The 23356-nt window shown below is 33.4% G+C and overlaps 1 protein-coding gene across 4 annotated transcripts in view; it reads right to left on the minus strand.

Moving 5' to 3' along the window:
- The window catches only part of FSTL5 (follistatin like 5), a 783576-nt gene that overhangs the window by 650589 nt on the left and 109631 nt on the right, over positions 1 to 23356 (minus strand). For 2 of the 4 annotated variants that reach the window (XM_055276294.2, XM_055276292.2), the window contains exon 3: positions 5214 to 5244. In XM_055276294.2, coding sequence (XP_055132269.1) covers positions 5214 to 5244 — 31 coding nt within the window. Of the gene's footprint in view, positions 1 to 5213; positions 5248 to 23356 lie in introns of all 4 variants that reach the window. The other 2 variants (XM_055276293.2, XM_055276291.2) reach the window with 1 other exon arrangement.

Below are 23356 nucleotides of genomic sequence, written 5' to 3' on the forward strand. Positions count from 1 at the left end.
AGCAGATCACCGGAGGTCAGGAGTTCGAGACCATCCTGGCCAACATGGCAAAACCCCGTCTCTACTAAAAATACAAAAATTAGCCAGGGGTGCTGGCATGGCATTTGTAATCCCAGCTACTCAGGAGACTCAGGCAAGAGAATCGCTTGAACCCAGGAGGCAGAGGTTGCAGTGAGCCGAGATCTTGCCACTGCACTCTAGCGCGGGCAACAGAGTGAGACTTTGTCTAAATAAATAAAGCATGTATTGCAGTTCACTAAAAATATAGTGACTATGCATTTCATGAAATTGTAATAAACTCCATTTCAGGTATTACTTATGCTACTGGCTATACTGTATTTTGTAAATATAAAGACATGCAATAATTTGGAAAGTCTCATATAGGGCTAAAATACATGAATTGCCATCTTTCAGTTTTACAAGACATTTTAATCAGTCAATGTAATATAGCTAATGGCTTTCAGTACTAAGAAACTGAAGGCCCATTTCTATCTATTCACCATTTCTGACTGGCTACCTGACCTTGAAGTAGTGAACCAACCTCAGAAACTGTGAGATTAATCTACTAGAAAGAGCTCTGAATATTCAGGCATTCTAGATTTGGAGTGCACTATTTCTATTCTCACAGCAACACCCCTCTGACTTGATTGATATAAATACATGTCCCTGGATACATTAGGCGATTTTCAGTGCTCTGAGGTGCCAATATATAATAAAGAAAATAAAGAAGAATCTGAACACATGGTTGCATAAAAATAAACATAAACATAGTGTATATGTACATGAGAGAGAAAGAGAGAGAGAGAGAGAGTGTAGACTGCAGGCGCCATAATACATTTATTGTCCCAAATGCACACTTTTAATTTCATTAGATATAGCCTTAACATAATATTTTCCTATGGTTACATATATATAAGAACATTTGCTTTATAGGAAGAACAACTGTGTGGCTTCCCCTTTTCATGTACACCAATATATATGACATAATACTTGTCTCATTGAGCTTATAGAGGATTATAGAGTTTTGAATGATAAATGTTTATAATACCATTGTTTAATGTCCTTGTAAAATCATAAGCCTTAGAATATCTTATATGTAAAGGACTTTTAATACGATGGATATGTTGTGCTAATTTTTACCAAAAAAGATAAATCATATCAAGGAGGTTGAGTCACTTCTCAAAGATAAGTAATTAGTAAACAACCTGGCAAAAGTCCTAGATACTTTCTTAGAACACTATCGTGACGTGTTTATCATCATTGATTTTTTTTCTTAAAGTTATGAAGCACTGAACAGTATTTATGTAAATTTACAAGAGAGTCAATATTTGTAACCACATGATTAAAGGAAACTAACACATAAATAATAAAATTCATATCTATAAAATTTATGATAACAAAAAGTATCACTAATAACAGTATGCTAAATGTACCTAACGTACAATTGGTAATTTGTTAAATAAAACATGATCTATTTTAGGAAAGAACAAAAATGGCAATATTGATCTAAATTATTTCCTTTTTTTTTTTTTTTTTTTAAGAGACAGATTCTTGCTCTGTCACCCAGGCTGGAGTGCAGGGGCATGATCTCAGCTCACTGCAACCTCCTTCTGGCTTCAAGCTATTCTCCTGTGCTAGCCTCCTGATTACAGGCATGCGCTACCATACCTGGCTGATTTTTTATTTATTTATTTATTTATTTTAGTAGAGATTGGATTTCACCATGTTGGCCAGGGTGGTCTTCTGGTCTTGAACTCCTGACCTCAAGTGATCCAACCGCCTTGGTCTCCCAAACTGCTGAGATTACAGGTGTGAACCACCATGCCTGGTCTGAATTACATACTTTGGATATGATTTCTCAAAATGCTGGCATGTATGAATGTTAAGTCTTATTTAATAATATGTATTTGAAGATTAAAATGAGATGATATATGTAGAAAACTCAATACAATGTCTGAAACCTAACAGATATTTACAAAAATATAAGTATTAAAATACATTATATGGAAGTGGTCATTAGGAAAATAACTTTAGAGCTCAGTGTCTCTTAATTGCAGAGTCTTAACCAAAATATAACTGGAAATGAAAAAAACATACTTTATTTTTTATCACTTCTGAATGCATAAAGGCAAGAGTGTCCACTTGAAAAAACAGGAGGAGAAAATTTTGCAATAAAAGCAACTAAACTTTTTCGGTTGATGGACAGTCCAACATCCTTTTATTTACAGAGCAAGGGTAAGGCTGATACTGAGGAGCATGCAAGAGTGCAATACTACAGGTACTTTCCACAAAGGATAGTATCATTATGGTTGTCATAAATATTTTAAATTATTTCAAAAATTAAAAACTTTATTAAGTTGACAGACTCTGCAAGTTATTTGTAAACCAATAATTACTGAAATCTCAAACTCTACTACCATTTTCTCTGAGAACTCTAGAGAGCTGCTCTCAAATATAAGTGAATAAAGAAATCATAAATTTAAATACTTCTGTAAAAAATATTAGGGGTGAACTAATTGTGTTTCTTATTTTAGATATGTTCCTCAAAGGAAAACATTGTCTAATAATAGTTATAAAATTCTCAATGCATTTTAAGCACTTAATGTACAATATTTTAACATGTTTTATCTGTTGTGTTACTGAAGAACACTTTACTAAATATGGCTGCCTGGTAGTTGACCCTTACTTTCAAATCTGTAGGACTATCTCATTTTTCTGTTATAATCTTCAGTGTAATTTTATGGAAGGTTATCTTTAACAAATGTTTTATGTGTTAATAAAAGTTCAGGGCACTGGTATCATTACGTTGGGGTTGCTGTCGTTAGCAGAAATAGGCACAGAATGCAGAAAATAAGACTTCTAGACATACTCCTGACAATGTAATAAATGTGTTTGAATAAATGAAGTTAACAAATAGCCAGGAACTTCAAAGAATTACTAGCTGATAATTGATTACTAATATCAAATGAGGACATAGCTCACATTTCAATAATTAGTAATCAGTGAATATAAAATATTTGATTTTCAGAATTTTTGTCATCTGCCAATGAGTAAGCTATAGCTTTCATGGTTCAAAATGGGTTTTTAATCTTTTAATATTAACATCTGAAAACATTTTAAGGAGGTCATTCCTAATTTCTAGTAAAATAACATTTCAAGATGATTCCCATAAATAGTCAAGAAAAATGTAGTGCTTTTCTAAGTAGAGATAAGCAACAAGTCCTCAGGTAAACATGTATCTCTAATTTACTTAAAAGCCAGGAGTCTAGGGCCAGGCGCCGTGGCTCACGCCTGTAATCCCAGCACTTTAGGAGGCCGAGGAGGGAGGATTACGAGGTCAAGAGATCGAGACCATCCTGGCCAACATGGTAAAAGTCTGTCTCTACTAAAAATACAAAAAAATTAGCTGGTCGTGGTGGCAGGTGCCTGTAATCCCAGCTACTTGGGAGGTTGAAGCAGGAGAATCGCTTGAACCCAGGAGGCAGAGGTTGCAGTGAGACGAGATAGCACCACTGCACTCCAGCCTGGGCAACAGAACGAGATTCCGTCTCAAAAAAAAAAAAAAAAGTTAGAAGTCTAAAAGCCACAATGTGTGTGAAAGTTCTGAACTATGTGCTACCTAATAATAGTGAAAGGAGTGACAAGCATCTTCTTGAAATTGTTATTGCATTATAAAAGAAAACATATTCCTAGATAGCAGTTGGAAAAACATAATTTCTACTACTTCAGATGATATGATTTATATACCCCAAGGCAATAAAGTATCAAGTAGAAAGCTACACTACACTTATTTTTACTATAACAGAATACAAATATGATTTAAGATAAACCTGAAACCCTGGAGAAGAACCTTCATGAGAAGGAAGATGCATACTCAGTATGCTTAAAATGCATATATCATTTAAATGCACATCATACAGCACATCTTGAAGTAAAAATTCCCCTTTTCAACACAATAGTATAAAACTTGGAGTTAATATGAGTGCTTTGAGGATAAATAAGTGTAATAATTTCACATATAAAATAACAAGCAATACTTCAGTTTGCTGAAAATGCACACAAATGGTTTGGGAATCCCTGGAAGAACAGTCTTACATAATTCATTTGAACAAAATATATCTAGCAAAATCATTTAAAAACACAAATGCATGTTTTTTATTCTTCAGCAATATAGACACACAGATGACCCAACATGGAAAAAAATATATTGTAAAAGTCAGTCAGTTGTGGAGAAATGTGCAGAGAGGATTTTATTTGGACTTGTTATAAATAAGCAAGATTGTATCGACAATCTAGAGAGCCTCTGAAGTGTAACTACCCTTTCAGCATTTCAGAAGACCATGTAAGCTTAATAACTACTTCATATTTATTTCTTAATTTTTTTAGAACATTGAAAAAAGTAAAAACAGGACACTTATCTTTCTATTCAAAAAGGAGGGGAAAAAAACTGGACAATTGTGCTTCACTCCATAGACAGGCTTGGGGCTGGGATGCCTTTGGGAAGGGAAAGGTGAGCAAGGAAGCCCAAAATGTAGACTAAGAAGAGCCAACACGTGAATGGAGACGCCAGAGGGATCAACCAAAGAGAAGTTTGTGATATGCTGTCATTATGATCAGCAGAAGCACAAGTTAATGGAAGCCTTTTATTGAAGGATGACAATCTACACAGAGTAATTTATTATCTCAATGAGTAAACTTCAAAATTTAAGAATATGACTATAGAGAAAAGAGTCTTCTAACATTAGAATAATGTGGCCTATGCCATACTAGGAGCTATCTCCAACTTTTAATGCATAAATATGTTCTAGCCTTTTTGTAGAAAATTAACTAGATGGTAGTGACTAAATAGTTGGGTCTCCATGAGACACATTTTGAGGAAGTCCATTTGCCAATACACAGAAGTGACACAACACCAACTCGTAGGGACAATGGTTGGTGGAGGAGTTCAACCACCACAGTATAGGGAAAAAACAACAACAACAACAAAGTTGATGTTTTCAAGAGCACAGTATGAAGATGGAAAACATCAACAGAGAATACCCTTTGGCCCTGGAGAATCCTCAAAGGGTGCAAAATGGCTGTAAAATCACAGCGAATATTTTTAATTATCATTATTTTCTCATTTTTGACTGTTTATTCAAAGAGCATCACATCTCCTTTTTCTTTCTTTTAGGAATTTATATAATTGTTATCTTAAAGCAATCACTTCTTACCTTTGACTCTTGAACTTTCTTGATTTTTTTCCTGCTGGAAATAAAACAGAAAATAGGTCAAAATATGTGATCAACTGTTTCATATAAAGTTTCACTATAGAAAGATCAAAATGATTTTTATATGTATTCCCAGGAACATGATTCTCACCTTTAAAAAATATTTACATATAATTTTTTTTTGAGAGAGCATTTTGCCCTGTTGCCCAGGCTGGAGTGCAATGGCATGAACATGGTTCACAGCAGCCTCAACCTCTCAGACTCAAGTGATCCTTCCGCCTCAGCCTCTCAAGTAGCTGGAACTACAGGCACACAACATTATGCCAGGCTAATATCTTTTTTATTTTTTCTAGAGACGAGGCTTTTTTATTTTGCCCAGGTTGGTCTTGAACTCCTGGGCTCAAGCAATCCTCCTGCTTCGGCCTCTCAAAGTGCTAAGATTAGAGGAGTGAGCCCCCATCCCCACCTTATGTAAAATATTTTATTGGAGTAGTAATAACTCTTGGTGGGCATATAATTCTCTAAGAAATCACTAAATTGTATGAATATGGATTTATAAATAAATAAACCAATGGTTAATGAATAATAAATAATCATGCTTCTCAAATGCCTTAGGCCATTCCATTTAATTCTAACAGATATTAAATAATGCCTTCGGAATTTGCTTTCAATGGCTCTACATTAATCATAAATTGTTGGTGAAGGAATAAGTTTAGGCACAAACATAAGGGAGAATTTTACTAAGAAAACACAAAAGACTTTTCAACTGTCTTTGCTTTAGTTTAACTTAGAATTGGACCCCATCTAACTTTTTTAAGGCTAAAGTTGACAACAATTCTATGATTTATTCAAAGGCTGCTCCAGTCAGACTTGTCTTTCAGTTTGACATTCTCCTTATTAGTTACCAGGCAACCCCAAAAGAATTAGCTTGCTTTCAAGTTTTAAAGTGGATATTGTGCACTAACTTCTCAATTAATATGCAAGCACAGTTTACTCTGTCTGAAAGTTTCAGGGTCTCACACTGAAAATAACTTTGAAATATGTTCCTAAGAAAAAAATGACAATGACATATAAACTAAACTGCAGAATTGTATGAATGCCAATATATTTTGGCAAAAGAGTAGGAAAATGTAAAGAACTGATTTTGCTGCAAAAATTAATCCACGATTTAGAATTTGAGAATAAAATGCATAATGACAAATGTGTATTTATTGAATCGGCTAACCTAATGATATAATTCTGTTAGACTTTAAAACTTGGTGTTCTAATTCTCTCATCCGAACTCGCCCAATCTCTGTGTTTGAATTCTGTTCTGCTCTTTATTAATTGTTTAATTTAGAGTATCTGTTGGTCACTTAAACTAAAATTTAAATGTACATTACTTGTATTAAAAATACATTAGTTTTTCATAATTCTATAACTAGTAGGGTTAAGTTTTCTGAAAGGACATTTGTTAATGAGAATCTCTTTCTCCCTCCCTCTCCTCTATTAACATTCATTCATTCGTTCAGTCAGTCTTTTATTCATTCATTATTTCACCAAATACGTATGGATCACTTTTTATGTGCCAGACACTATTCCCAGTGATGAGACTATACGGGATGAACAAAATAGAAAAAAATTGTGTCCTCATGGAGCAGGCTTTACAAATCAGAAAAGATATGCTACAGAAGGTGACAGTGTTGGAGTGCAGTCACTGAAATTATACATATAGCCACAGGGATAAACTGATTTTTGAATAAAATTCTGAATGAGGTGAGCATGATCCAAGCATATATATATGTGAAAAAACATGTCCTAGGGGAAAAAAAAAATTTCAAATGTCCTGAGTTACACACAAGAGTTTTAGCATTGTCAAAAATATTAAGGAGATTGAAGGAAGGAAATTTAGTAGGAAATACAATCTGGGCGGTAATAGGAGCCAGACAGACTAGCACTTGGGACATTTAGTAGGACTTTGGTTTTTACTCTGACATAGCTGAGAAAACATATACATTTCTTCTCAGGGGGTAATATTATCTGGATTACATTTAAATAGAATCATTTTGGCTGTCTATTGAGAATGGGTTGAAAGGGCAAGGGCAAAGTCAGGGAGGCCATTAAAGAAGGTATTGCAGTAATTCAGGTGGGCTGTGACAAAAACATAGAACCATGTGGTAGCAGTGTATTTAGAATATCTACTTAGAGCAAGGTTTGCTGATAGATTAAAAGTTTTGCTGTGAAAGAGTCAACAAGGATGACTCCAAGGGTCTGAGCTGCTAGAAGGATAGAAATATGTACTTATTCCTTCTTCACCTGTCTTGCAGCACTGCCACATTCTCTTGAGATTTTCTTCTAGTTCCCTGGCCACCCCTATTGAGTCTCCTTTACTGCTTCCTCTTTTCCTAAGCACTAGTGCCCTAGGCATTAAAGTCTTATCTTTCTTCCATATAGCTCATTCTTTTAGCAATCTTTTCTAATCTCCTAGCCTTAAGTCTCCTTCTATTGCTAAGGATTTATATATCTAAACCAACCTCATCATTGAACTTCAGACTCACATATTCACTGTCTTTTGACATCCCTACTTGGATTTCTAATAACATGGCCTACCTGTAATGTTTCAAACTGAATTTCTGACCTTCCCTTACTTCCTTGACCATCTTTTTCATCTTAGTTACAGGTAACTCCATTCTTCTAGTTGTGCATACCCCTAGTGTCACCCTGTGTTACTCTGCCTCTTAAGAGATAATAAACCTCAAATTTTCACTAGTATGATTTTTAAACATGTTGACTTTGAAATTACTTTGACTATAATTCCAAGGATTCAAAGTAGGTAGATAAAACTCATAGGACGTATTTCAACCAGATACATAAAGTTTGAAGCCACTAGCATATGCATAAATTATCACTCTATAAATTAGAACATAGAGTAGAGCTCACTGATCTATAACTGAGTATTGCAAAACATATAAGAAAAATATAAAGTTTAATTAACCAACAAAAGAGGATGGAAGCATAAAAAAATTATAGGAGAAAAATCAAAAGATCAAGGTATTATGAAATCCCAAGGAACATATTATTTGGAAGGAAATTTTCAATAGCATAGAATTATTCTGAGAGGTCAAGTACAATTATGTCTAAGAAAATGCCCATTCATTATACTGACATAGACAGAATCACTGACTTTGGATAAAACGCTTTTTGGTGCTCATATGAGATTAAAAGTCCAATTCAAATTATCTAAGGAAGGAGAAGAGGGTGATGGAGATATGTACGAAGTGGGGAAAATTACATGATGGAAACATGACTAGGAATAAAAAGCCTGTTATGGTGTGTAGCTGGAAACTAAAGTCCATAGAGGTATTATGTTTGTTGTTTATTGGCTTTTTGCTTTATTTTGTTTAGTTTTATAATATTACATTATTATTTATATCACTGAGATTTGAGAATATATAAATGTTGGAAGATACATAGTAGAAATTGAGAGGATTGTGATAAAAAGAAGAGATAGCATGACTGATTGTATAAGGTTATTGACAGGGTGGGTGTCATAGAATATAACTGGGGGCAAAATTTAGATAGAAAGAAGACCAGTCTCTGTAATAGAACAGGTGGGGACAGGAAGCCTTAGTCATAGATGCAGGAGGTGTCTAGGTTTGATATGACGAATTAAACATATTCAATCTCTGATGATGTATTCTCTTTATGTAATAGAAGGAAAGGTGGTTGGCTAACTGTGGAAGTTGAGTGTTTTGTCTGAAGTTTGAGAAGATAGAGAAGATTTTAAGTGCATGGCTTTTTGCAAGAGTAGGTGAGAAGAATCACACATACAGCTTGGTATGATTGAGCCAATCCTAGTTGAGCTCTGTCGTCATAAATTTGCAACAATCTTAGGCTTAGTTTACCTATAGTTGAATAGGCTTTTTATTGTTCTTATATTTCATTGTATTTGTTTTCTAAAATCAAGTTCTCTATCCATACAGTTTTATATATATAATTATAAATTACCAATGCAAATGTGCCTAAATATTCTATAAACAAGAAATATTTAAGAAGCACGAATTTGGAGAAGGGAAACTAGTAATTAATTAGTGGACTGGAAAGAATGACAATAGATTTGCAAAGTGAGAGGAAACTTAAGGGTAAACTCCTGCATTACTGTCAAAGTTGTATAAAACTCTTTCACTAGAGACTGATTTAGGATTTGCAAATAATAACTGTTCCAATTTGCTTTTATTACTTTAATGTTACATTATTCACAATGGCAATATAGATTTATCACAATTTTATTTTACAAACTATAACTTCATGTTCAAAATATTTACTTTAAATGAGAAAACATTACAAAGAAAATTGTGATTATTTAATTATGTGAGAACTCATGAGTGATCAGAAACTTTTGTTATTCTGTCCACATGATTCATTTGAAAAACATACTTACATTAGGAAGACTTAGGTCTTGTCCATAATAGCAGAATGTTTATATTTCTAGGTATAACTTAATTTTAATATTCTTTCAAAAGATTTTCAAATAAAGTGAACTTGACTTAAAATAAGAAATATGTTTGGTTATGTGTCGAAGCTAAATAATAGCAAACTATACATGTTTTACATTGTACTATTCTATTTCTTGGAAGAATTCCAAAGTGCTGTATATTAATTACATCAGCATACTTCATGAAATCCAGTCCAGTAATGTAAGATGGCTAAAAGCTCTAGCAGACAGTATGATAAAGATTAGCAAAGACAATCTGGGAAGAAGTATGGCTTTACAAAAAATACAAGAGTCAACAATATGGTATCTTAAATATTTTTAAACAGAAATAAAGTAAATGTAACGTAACTAAACCAATGTAAAATTCAGTCAAATTGGGATACAGAGTAGTTGTACAAATGAGCCATAAGTGGTTCTAAAGCATCTAAACAAACTGGAGTTTAGCAAATAACACCAAAGTACCATGTTGCTAGTCTTTTAACTGGGCTGAATGTGACCACACTAGGAGATATTAAGGATATTTCTTATCCAGTATCTGGATTTATGACATAATGATTATTAACATTTGATGATGGCTATGTTATAACATGAAAATGGATTTCTCCTGATGAAACACTAAAAATTTCTGGCTACAATATCTTCAAACATAATTTACCTATTCCTTCCTTCTCACTGAGAAGCAAATGCTCTCTGGAAAGTGAAGAAATTACCTAAATGCCAAATGCTAAGTGCATCATCTCCATAGTAACAGCATTGAGGTAGTAAACATTAGACTATCAATGAATTGTCCTCCCTTTCCATACTATAAGCTTAAACTATTTTTAAGGGAGAGACATAAAGTTCACACAGATAATACCCACAAATACTCTAATATATATACATATGATGTTACATGAATGAGACTAGTCATGTGCTTTCTGGTCAATACCAAGAATACTATAGACTTCCTTTCACATGGAGAGACATAAGAGTGAAGCACATGCAGATAGAACTGAGTTGGTCCCCTAAAGAGTTAAACTGATGCTCTCTGACTCTGAGAGAGTATACATAGTCCTTTTCACTATACATAAAAATAACTTGTTTATATAAAAAAAGAAGTAGAAGATATCAAGTGGATATACGGCAAGGTTCTTTCCCCTTTTAATATGGGAGTAATGAGGAAAAAAATCTAGTTTGCTATTGTTTTTCCTTATCCCCATGTGACTTGTTTGCATTCAGTCATTAATAAAAAACATATAGTAAGACTATGTTATTCTAGATAATTAACAGAATTAACATGACTATTTTTAAAAACAAGTCAAAATTAAAAGGAAAATCCCTGTGAAAGTTTCTTCTGTCTCATTGCAGCAATATTGGAAAGTTATTTTCTTTTCAAGAAATTTCCTGTTATGCAAACATAGCATTTCCTTTAGTTGAATAGGTGGCATAAGTTGAGAAACTATAAAGTCCAGGAGAAAAAATGCACTACTTATTTATGATTTTTCTTTGACTAATTTGTGCAATAAAGCACATTCAAGCTGTGTTTAGCTTGGCTAAATGCTGAAAATAAGTTAATTTCTCTCATGGGATTTGAGAAAACTCAAATGTATAGGAGACTTTCACTGGTATATCGAATAAAGCCCAAAATAATTCAATAAACATAAAATTTACAAATTAGCAAAAGATAGAAATAAATTCTGCAGTAGTCAAAAGTGATGTGTTCTAGCTAAAGTAATCTTTCTATCAATCCATATTATCCATAGTTCTTCCTACAGTAAACTGATGATATAATTCACCAAAGTGTCCTTATGTATATATACTTCAGTGCTCGGTTGTGAGTAGGTGATTTTAAACTTATGAATAATAGTCAATAGATCCTAACACTGAAAATAGTCAATGGATAAAAATAAAGTATATAAAAATATAAATTTTGTGGGAAATATACATAGAGGTAAATCTTACTAATTTTAGCAGGCTGCCTAGTTGAATTTCCTTCTCAGAACTCTTCCCTTCTCTCTGATTGTAATTATTACTTCCCAGGCAAATGCTACCAATTAAAAATGGTTTTAAAAGTGATAATTTGCATGAATACTCATATTCATAATTTGCATGAATACTCATATTCATCATATATTTGTTCTCATGTGCTATAAAGGAGAAGTATAAAATACTAGGGTGTTTTAAAATATATTAGACCCACTAAATAATGTGGATTGGAAATTCATGGAAGTTGAGAATAGGAGAATGTCTCAGTAGATCCAGTTTCCAATAATCTCACAACAAATTTATTCTGTGCTATTCTTCTGACACATGAATACTCATGAACATGTGAGCTTCCCTCCCCAAAGCCACATACATACACACATATAGGCGCACACACACATGCAAACACTTTATCAAAAACATCTATTTTGGTGGTGGCAATTAAATTATAAAAATGCCTGGAAAATAGCAGGGAGACTGTGGGCATAGAAAAAAAAATGCCTGAAAAATAGAGATATTGTCACTCATAATCCACTATATCAAGTGTACTCAAACTTGCAGTCATACATATATTATCAGTAAACTATAAAGCTAAATTTTCAGTTCTACTTTGTTTAATCAAAATCTTATCATCTTTTATTTAAAATGCTTTTTCTTAGAATTTGAGTCATGTCCCTGATCCAGTCTTACCTCCTCAACAAGGGCTTCACTGAATATTCTATCTAAATCAGCACCCCCATTATTATTTATCTTAACTTTTTTTTCATTTTTCACAAAAGTCACTACTTCTAAGAATAATATATGTTTGTCCCTTGTCTGTTTCTCCAACTGGATTGTATCTTCCATGAAGAAAGCTATTCTGCAGTCTCAACTGACATATCCTTAATGTCTTAGCCCCTGCAAGAGTGGACACTTTTCCAACAGAGTCTTCAAATTCCAGAACTCAATAGTCAGGTGGAGGGATAGGCAGAGACACACACAGATACATGCCATAAAATGTGATATTCAATAGTGGAATTATGTATCAAATCTAGGTAGTACAGTCCAGAGAGGAATGTAGTCTTTCTTAACTTGGGCAGCCGAAGGTGAGCTGTGAGAAGGTGGGGAACTGAAGAATTTACAGAGAAAGATGAGATTGTAAAAAAAAAAAAAAAAAAACAAAAAAGGAGTTTATCTCCACAGCAAAGTGTAAAAGCGCATTCTATCTAGAGGACATAGCATAGACAAAGTTATAGATTCAAAAGACTGCATGATAAGACTGCAAAACAGCAATTAGTGTTGCAGTAGTGCAGAGTTCGAATGGTTAAGTTACTAAATAAGGTTGGGCAAGTAGTATGTTTCAATGATTCATGGAGAAATGAAAGTAATTTTCTTATGCTGGTAAGAAATGTCATTAGATTTATTAGTAGCCTAATGAATATATATTTAAACACAACCTGGAAAAGTTATAGAGTGTCAGTCAACAGTCAACCAACTTCTCCTTTGGTTTAATATTTTGATGTGAAGTTATTCATTCCAATGCTAAAATTGTAGTTGATTCTTATTGTATATTTTGTATATGATTTTGTATATATTGTATATATTGTATTTGCTGTGTTTATGTAATTTTCAGTAAGAAAATCTAGAGAGAACTTGTGACTGGGTTGAGATACTCTCAGTATTGCCTCAAATTATAAAGACCATAAACAAGATATCAATGACGTGCACTTGACACAAAAAAATCAAACTAGGACAGAATTTACCACCAGAATTAAAAAAAATTGTATTGTTATTTTATTGCATACATATTCTGATGTTACATATTACATTTAGAAGTTATATGAAGCAGGCCTGGCATGGTGGCTCATGCCTGTAATCCCAGCACTTTGGGAGGCTGAGGAGGATGCATCACCTGAAGTCAGGAATTTGAGACCAGCCTGACCAACATGGAGAAACCCCATCTCTACTAAAAATACAAAATTAGCCTGGTATGGTGGCGCATGCCTGTAATCCCAGCTACTCTGGAGGCTGAGCCAGGAGAATCACTTGAACCCAGGACACGGCAGTTGTGGTGAGCCGAGATCACGCCATTGCACTCCAGCCTGGGCAACAAGAGAAAAACTCTGTCTCAAAAAAAAAAAAAAAAAAAGATGTTATATGAAGCACATTCATGTGTGTCTAAATTGAAAATAACGGGAAAATATATTTCCCATTACGGGAAATATTACTAATGGTTTAGAAGTAGTTGTAAACATCAGAAAGTTTGTTGTTGTTGTTGTTGTTGTTGCTTTTCACCAAGATCATGTATGTTCAAATCCAATGGATATGACATATACACTCAATCAAAACATGTGGTGTCAAATACAGTCTTTAAGAATTTTCCCAGTGTCACAATGGACATCTTTGGTTCATGGGCTCATGAAAGACATAAACACACTGACTTTTACACAGTGAGAAGCACGGACTGGGTTAAGGAATTACGGTCATTTAGGGCAGAAAATATAGCATGGATAAGGGATGGATCAGGTAGTGAGATATGTTAGAAAATAACACAAAGTCTCATATTAAGCATAACAGATAATTGAAATAGTGAAAAGGGAAATTATATAATATACTTTTAAAAAAACCTATCCATGGTACCCACACATATAGGCACTCCTCTCCATAATAAATTAGAAACATTTATTTCTCAATGTATATTAATTTGAGGATTTGAAAAATACTATGGAAAAGAAAATGTTCTTTTATCTAATGTGTGATATAAGATTTTAAAAGTTAGATACATCCTTCTTACAGCATCATTGTTTTGTACTACTAAGCTTTGAGATGAACTATGGGGAAAATCTAAAATTAATATACAACCATACCTCAAACATATTGCAGGTTCAGTTCCAGACCACTGCCGTGAAGTAAATATTGCAATAAAGTGAGTCACCTGAATTTTGCGGTTTCCCAGTGCATGTTATATTTATACTATACTGTAGTCTATTAAGTGTGTAGGAGCATTATGTGTAAAAATCAATGTGCATACTTTAATCAAAAGTACTTTATTGCTAAAAAATGCTAATGATCATATCAGCCTTCAGTGAGTCACAAGTTTTTGCTGTTGGAAGGTCTTGCTTCAGTGTTGATAGCTGTCAACCGATCAGAGTGGTGGTTGTTGAAGGTTAGGGTGGATGTGGCAATTTCTTAAAATTAAAAAAAAAATAACATTTGCTGCATTGATTAATTCTTTCTTTCATGAAAGATTTTTCTGTAGCATGTAATGCATTTCATGGATTTCATCTACAGTAGAACTTCTTTCAAAATTAGAGTCAGTTCTCTCAAAGCCTGCCACTGCTTTATCAACTAAGTTTATGTAATATTCTAAACCCTTTGTTGTCATTTCAACAACGTTGACAGCATCTTCACAAGGAGTAGATTCCATTTCAAGAAACCACTTTCTTTGCTCATTCATAAGAAGCAACTCTTTATCTATTCAAATTCTATGGTGATTGTGGCAATTTAGTCACATTTTCAGCTTCACTTCTAATTCTAGTTCTTTTGCTATTTCCACAACATCTGCAGTTACTTCCTTCATTGAAGGGTGGAATCATGGGAAGTAATCTATGAGGCTGGAATCACCTTCTCCAAAACTCCTGTTAAAGTTGATATTTTTACCTCCTTCCATGAATCATGAATGTTCTTAATGAGATCTGGAACGGTGAATCCTTTCCAGACGGTTTTTAATTTACTTTGCCCGGATCCAGATCCATCAGAGGAATCACTGTCTATGACAGCTAAAGTTTTACAAAATACATTTCTTAAATAATAAGAATTGAATGTCAAAATTATTCCTTGCTTCATGTGCTACAGAATGAATGTTTTGTTAGCAGGCATGAAAGCACATTAGTCTCCTTGTAAATCTGTATCAGCACTTAAGGGATGACCGGGTACATTGTGAAAGAAGAGTAATATTTTAAAAGGAACCTTTTTTTCTGAGCAATCATTCTCAGTAATGAGCTTAAAATATTCAGTAAACCATGCGGTAAACAGGTGTGCTATCATACAGGCTTTCTTCTTTCATTTATAGAGCACAGAGTGATTTAGCATAATTCTTAAGGACCTCAGGGTTTTCAGAATGGTAACTGAGCATTTGTTTCAACTTAAATGCTGCTTCCCCAGCAGCATTAGCCCCTAACAAGAGAGTGAACCTGTCCTTTCAAGGTTTGAAGTCAGATATTGACTTCTTTCTCGCTAAGAAAGTGGTGAATGGCATATTTGTTTTCACAGGAGGTTGTTTCATCCACATTAAAATCTCTTGTTCAGTGTAGCCACCTTCATTAACTATCTCAGGTTTTCTTAATAACTTTCTGCAATTTCTGCATCAGCACTTGGTGCTTCGCCTGGCACTCTTATGTTATAGAGACAGCTTCTTTCCTTAAGCCACGTGAACCAACGTCTGCTAGCTTCCAACTTTTCTTCCGCAGCTTTCTCACCTCTCTCAACCTTCACAGAATTGAAAAGTGAGAATTCTGCTCCAAATTATGCTTTGGCTTGGGGGGGAGATTGTGCTTGTTTTGATTTTTTAGCCAGACCATTGAAACTTTCTACATATCAGAAATAAAGCTGTTTCACTTTCTCATTATTCATACATTCACTAACGTAGCACTTTTAATTTCCTTCGAGAACGTTTCCTTTGTACTCACAACTTGGCTAAATATTTGGTGCAAGAGGCTTAGCTTTCAGCCTGCCTCGGCTTTTGTTGTAACTTTCTCAGTAAGCTTAATCATTTCTAGCCTTTGATTTAAAGTGAGAGACATGCAATTCTTCCTTTCATTTGAACACTTAGAGGCCATTGTAGGGTTATTAATTGGCCTAATTTCAGTATTATTGCATCTCAGGGAATAGGGAGGCCTGAGGAGAGGGAGACAGATATGGTAACAGCCGGTCTGGTGGAGCAGTCAGAACACACACATTTACGGATTAATTTCAATATATTATAAAGGTGCAGTTCATGGTGCTCCAAAACAGTAACAATGGTAACATCAAGCTCTCTTCCTGATTTGATCATCACAATTTCATGCTTCTATCAAAATATCACATGTACCCTATAAATATATACAAATATTATGTACCTGTAATAATTAAAAATTTTTAAAAAGATCGCTGATCACAGATCACTACAACAGATACAATAATCATGAAAAAGTTCAAAATATTGTGGGAATTATCAAAATGTGACACAGTGATATAAAATAAGCACATGCTGTTTTTAAAAAATGACACCGACAGACTTGCTTAACACCGGGCTACCACGAACCTTCCATTTGTAAAAAATGCAGTATTTGCAAAGTGCAATCAGATAAGGTACAGTATAAAGAGGTGTGCTTGTTGCTAATAGGCCACTTTTCCAGTTATTAACTGAAATGGAAATAAAACAAATAATTTTTTAAACGACTGGACAATTTTTGTTAGTATTCTTAAGCAACATTCCCTAGTGAAAGAATTAACTTGGAAACATTTAAAGGGTGTACCTATTTAATTTTACAGTATTTTATGAGTTTTTTAAGAGGATAATGAGGAAGACAGCATTTTTCATATGTATGAGATACATTCTAACGAACTCATTTTTAGATATCCTATCTATCTCATTTTTTTCCGAAGAAATTTGAAATATCATTGGAATGCATTAAGTTTCTTATTATAATCTTGCCATTTTAGTAGGCTATTGACACACTAAATAACCACTCACTATTGGAATACGGGTTTTTTTATTTGGAATGTACATGTCTGGCACTGTGCTATTAAATAGGGGTTAACTATAAATAACATAGATGTCTGACCTCTGAAGTCCATATTCTATCTGGAAAGACAAATAGCTATTACTTACAACACAATGTTAAAGAATTTATAGGGTGATGTGGAAACAAGGATGTGAGGAGCAGCTGCATTTGCTGAGTTATGGGGCAAAGGGAGAGTCTCCAAGTGAAACTGTTACTTGAGCTAAGAATTAAAGGATGGCAAAGTAATTTACTGGGGGAAAAGAGCATTAAGCTGCACAAAGGCAGAGAGTTGTAAACTCTTTAATCTTTTGGGAGAAACTGTGAACAGTTAAGCATAACCAACTGCATACTTCTTTGGACATGAGGATTATATAAAAATACATTCAAGAAAGTTTTCTCCTAGTTCCAGGAGAAAATTTATGCCTGGCTAAATAGTACAGCTGAAGCTAGTTGGTAAAAAGCCACATAAATTAAACAAACATGCCAATTATTATAATATTATTTTCAGTGTATTTTTAGAGTGATAAATAATGATGATTTTTAAAAACATAACTTACTAATGAAAAGATTTGTAATTAATGGAATTATAAATCATGAATTAATGCTTTGATTATGAAAATTAGTGAATTTGTATGATTTAAAATGTAGACATGTACACATATGTAAGAATTCCTTCTATAATATTTTTATCCCTTAATAGGTTTGGGTTTCTAATTTATTAAGTCTGCAAATAGCCCATAAGTAAGAGTTGTCATAGGAATCTAATTATTTGGTTTGTGAAATCCCAGTGACTGAGAGTAGAGTATGCCTTATCTAGTAATGTAAATTTTAGACAGACAACAAATAAGATTTATTATTGAACATATGCTTTGTACAAAAATAACGGTAGTCTGTGATATAGAAAATATAAAGTCTTATTTCCAGATACCCCCAGGTAAGCCCAAACTAACACAAGACACTCTGGGCAAAGGCAACTAAGCTTCTTCATAAGGAGATAAACACGAAGTAGGTCAATAGCACGGAGTCTCAGTATAGACACACAACATGTGCTCACCCTGGGAGACACAGAATTGGTTGTAGATCTATGAAAATAGTGTTGGGACTAGTTTTATTAGGTGGGAAATAATAAAAATAATAATGATAAGACGAAAACACATATCATTCTTAATATGTAGCATGCAATTTTTAAGTTCTTTACCTATATCTCCTTTAAGGTGCCCAAAAATCATGGTCTAGTTTTCCCTGCTTTCACCTTCACAACTGGAGGGTTCATGGAGCTCTCCAGGGGATGACGATTGTGCTATGCACAGCAGCATTTCTAAGCAAGTGTGAGTTCATGTGAGTAGAGCCAAACACGAGCCAAATTTCCATTAAAAACTATGAGTTCCGCAAGGTGCGATGGCTCATGCCTGTAATCCCAACACTTTGGGAGCCTGAGGCGGGAGGATCACCTAAGGTCAGGAGTTTGAAACCAGCCTGGCCAACATGGTGAAGCCCCATCTCTACTAAAAGCACAAAAATTAGCCAGAGGTGGTAGTGGGGGCCTGTAATCCCAGCTTTTTGGGAGGCTGAGGCAGAAGAATTGCTTGAACCTGGGAGGTGGAGGTTGCAGTGAGCTGAGATCGCACCACTGCACTCCAGCCCAGGCAACAAGAGAGAAACTCCGTCTCAAAAACAAAAACAAAAGCAAACAACAACAACAAAAAACTATGAATTCGCCATATAGTATGTCCTTAAAATAAGTAAAAGAATATTTGACAGGATTTTCATTCCTGTTTTGGCAGGTACATAGTAAAGGTTATCATATAAATCAGCCTAATTTTAACTAAAAGTTGAGTGAGCCTGGAGCATTATGTTTACAATTGTTCAAGTTAAAGCCTATTCCCAGCCAGGCGCAGTGGCTCACGCCTGTAATACCAGCAGTTTAGGAGGCTGAAGCAGGACTATCACTTGGGGTCAGGAGATTGAGACCAGTCTGGACATGGTGAAAACCTATCTCTACTAAAAATACAAAAATTAGCTGCATGTGGTGGCACATGCTTGTATTCTCAGCTGCTAGGGAGGCTGAGGCAGGAGAATTGCTTGAACCTGGGAGGCGGAGGTTGCAGTGAGCGGCAATGGTGCCACTGCACTCTAGCCTCCAGCCTGGGCGACAAAGCAAGACTCAGTATCAAAAAAAGAAACAAACAAACAAAAAAACACCTATTCCCTTGAAAAACATACACTCTGCTCTAAGGACTAAAACATATGCAAGATTTAGAAAAAAGAAAACCTTAGAATAATTTAAATTGGTAACACTCAAGAACATGTTATAAACAAAGATATAATTATGGTGGTAAATCAGTCATCTAAGATCTTCACTATTATCAATATTATTTTCTTCCTCTTTAGGAAAATGTTGACTTACTGCACATGTACATTTAATACTATTATACACACACACACACGAATGAGCAAATATGATTGAATTTATAAGTATATTATTATTCCAGAGCTTTTGTTGATTTCAAGTAAAATAAAGTCATCAAGAAAGTGGATGCATAGATGCCAATAATAATAATAAATGATGGAAAGTGTTGGAGCTGTTGGCTTATGGTAATATTGTAAATTAGATATTCTGAAGAAGATATCCTCTTGGAGTTATGGGGTTCCAAATTAAAAGAGGTAGCTGAAAATTGAAGCAGTCAGCTGATACTGAAACTGCAGACATTTTTCACTCAGTATATCCTATAAGGTGAAGGTAGACAAAGGGTCTTAGGACAGTGCAAATTGAAGTTTTGGAACTGAGATATTGGCATAATGCTAAAACTCTTGAAGTGGTATATTTGGATCATATGGTAATTCCTTGAAAATCTACAAATTTATATCTCTGGGGAATATATATACATATATATTAATGAGGTTAATAAATCAATAAAGAGAATATAGACATGGGTTTCCACGCAAGTAAAGGGATTATCATAAATTCAGTGATAAACCTGTGGGGAGATAAAAGATCTTTACAAGTAGTGTAGGTAGCCAGTGGGAAGTGGTTGAACACCAGAGTGAGAGAAAGCTTTGAAGATTTGCTTTTGACTCAACTTCTACCTAACTCTAAATGCTTTATCAATGGATGCTCTTTACATCAGGAATGTAACACACATGTTTGCAAAAGAAAGCCCACTATTAGCAAGATAATTTTAGTGTAACGCAAATCCCTAGCTGGAGTGAACTGACTGATTACATATACTTGCTCACGTATTCTTCCACCTACTCTATTTCAAAATAACAAAAGCGTATGGATTACAAACTAAAAGCATTACGTCTTCACAATATTGTTTGTTTGAAAGAATTCAAAGGTAAACTTCTCAGTTGGAGAGTTGCATCATGTGGGAGATCAGAGGTGGTTCTTGGGTGCCTTTGGGTCTCGACCCTGTAGTCTCTTCTCTTCCTTTCTCTTGAATTAAGTTAGGATTAACAGGGAACACTGGTTGACTATCTGCCATGCCGCTAAAAAGGAAGAATAGCTAATCTTTCTGTGAAACTTGACCTTGCAGATGAAAATAACTAGACCAATCAGAAGTATAATTTCCATACAAGAGAAATCAAAGGCAACATGAACAACTTAAAGCATCTAAAACAATTATAATTTTAAAATAAGCATGATGACTATACTTCAGAAAAGAGTTTAGCAAAATGAAATAAGAACAAGAAAGACTAAAGAAAACCCAAGTGAAAATATCAGGCATGAGAAAACGATAGTTGACATAATGAATACGAGATAGGAGTTAAATAGCAGGATAAATGAAGCTGAATTATTAGTAAAGAAGAAGATTGAATTAAGGCAAATAATTCTGGAAAGAAAGAACATATATTAAAAAAGTTAAGTGATACAGGTTTTTAAGTAGCAGATCCATTAACAGTTCATGAGAATTCCAGAAAAATAGAAACATAAAAACAGAAAGTAGAAAAGAGTTAAATAAGTTGTAAAATAAATTTTCCACAAGTGAATACACAATCTAGAATTGAAAGATTTTTTAAAATGGCAATTAGGGTAGAAGAATAAATTCACAAATACTTGCATAGAACAAAATTTAAAGAGACTAATTACAAATATATATGTATATTTAATTCTGGAAAAAATAATACTCATAAAGGAAAAATAATTTTATTGACATCAGATTCTCAATAGCAAAATGCTTATAATGACAATTGAATATTTTAAAATTAGTAATTAAATGTTACAACATTTAGAGGTCATTTTATAATATAAATATTCTTAGGAATAAAAGGAACAAAAATAGCTTCAATATTATGGATTGTCAATAATTCAGGATAGTTCTGAAGTATTTCTATTTAAATAATTTAATAACAATTTAATAAATTAAATAACTTAGTATTTAATCATTACATAACCATTTTTCCTTTCCACCTTGAAAATCACTCTTGGAAAAAAAGACTTTATTAAAAAAAAAACTCCAGGAGAATTTGACAATAAAATAATTTTACGACTTCAGATATATTTTACTTAAATAGAAAGCATAAAAACAAAAAAGAGAGACAGAGAGAGAAACTAGTTCCATAAGAAGGGAACTGGAAAGACATGTTTGGGGTTGGGGGAGTAGAAAACAAAGGAATTTGAATTTTATCTAAAACTTTGTCCTTTGATGGGAAGATATAAATGTTAATGAAGTTAACAAATTAATAAAGAGAAAAACTGTAGATTAACTAGAAGAAATTAGGTCTATAAAATGAAAGCAGAAAATAGGAAAAATAAGAGCACAGTAAAAATATACATGGTAGAGGAGAGAAATAAAACCTAATGTAACAGTAATAATAATCATTGTAAATGTCTTAAATTTACCATTTAAACCTCTTCTATGTGTCAAAAATATGGTCTAGTAATGTGTTGTCTTCAAGAAACACTTAAAACAAAAGGACAAAAATGTATGTGTTTAGGGGAGAGGGTGTGTATGTGTATTTGGTTCAAATAAGAAACAAAATAAATTTGGTGTAGCAATACTAAAATCTCAGATAAAATGTTGATTAAAAATATTGTAGAGAATTAGGGGGGAATATATCTGTAACAGGTATCATAGAACAGGAAGTTATAAGTATCATCATCATATAATCATCTAATAAGAGATTTAACACTGAATTAATATATAAGTTAATTATATAAATTAAATTGATTAATGGAGAGATAGGTAGATAAACAAATAGATCAACAAATGGTGTTGTAATCTAAGATATCTCACAAAAAACAAAAACTTCAACAGAAGAATCACATGAGATATAAATAATATGAAAAGGAAGCAGCTCAAACTATTTGAAATATAAAAAAACATATAGAAAACCCTACTAGACATATAAAGAATAACCAGAAAAATAGCATTCTTTTAAACATACATTAACAAAAAATGAGTCCACTAGGCCATAAAGAGAGATTCATAAAAAACCTTTGGAGAAATTATACATATAATTTTATCAGATATCATTCAGTAATATTAGAATAAATATCAATAGGCTGCTGAGAGTAGTACACTATAAATAGAAACTAAATAATATTACTCAATAACCCTAAAAGAAAATCATAATGTGATTATGAAATATTTAGACTGAACCAAAGAAAAGCACCACATGATGAAATTCATGGAGTGCTAAAAAAACAGTATTTGTGGGAAACTTATAGCTTTAATTATCACGAAACAAGAAAGGTTATAGAATAGAAACTATTCATCTGGCGTAAGAGGTTGCAAGATAGTAACAACATTAGCAAAGAAAAACAAGAAGGAAATAGTGAAGAAAAAGAAATAAAAAATATAAACAAAATTTGAATTAGAATTTGTTGTCATTAACATTAATAAAATCTCGTAGCCAAACCTTTCACAAGTCTGAATTAAAAAAATAAAAGTAGAATTTTAAAATAAACAAAATGTAGAATGAATATAACTGGAAATACAAACAACAGAGACTTGATGTAAAGA

The sequence above is a fragment of the Symphalangus syndactylus genome, chromosome 4 (genome assembly GCF_028878055.3).
Source record: "Symphalangus syndactylus isolate Jambi chromosome 4, NHGRI_mSymSyn1-v2.1_pri, whole genome shotgun sequence".
NCBI classification, from domain to species: Eukaryota; Metazoa; Chordata; class Mammalia; order Primates; family Hylobatidae; genus Symphalangus; species Symphalangus syndactylus.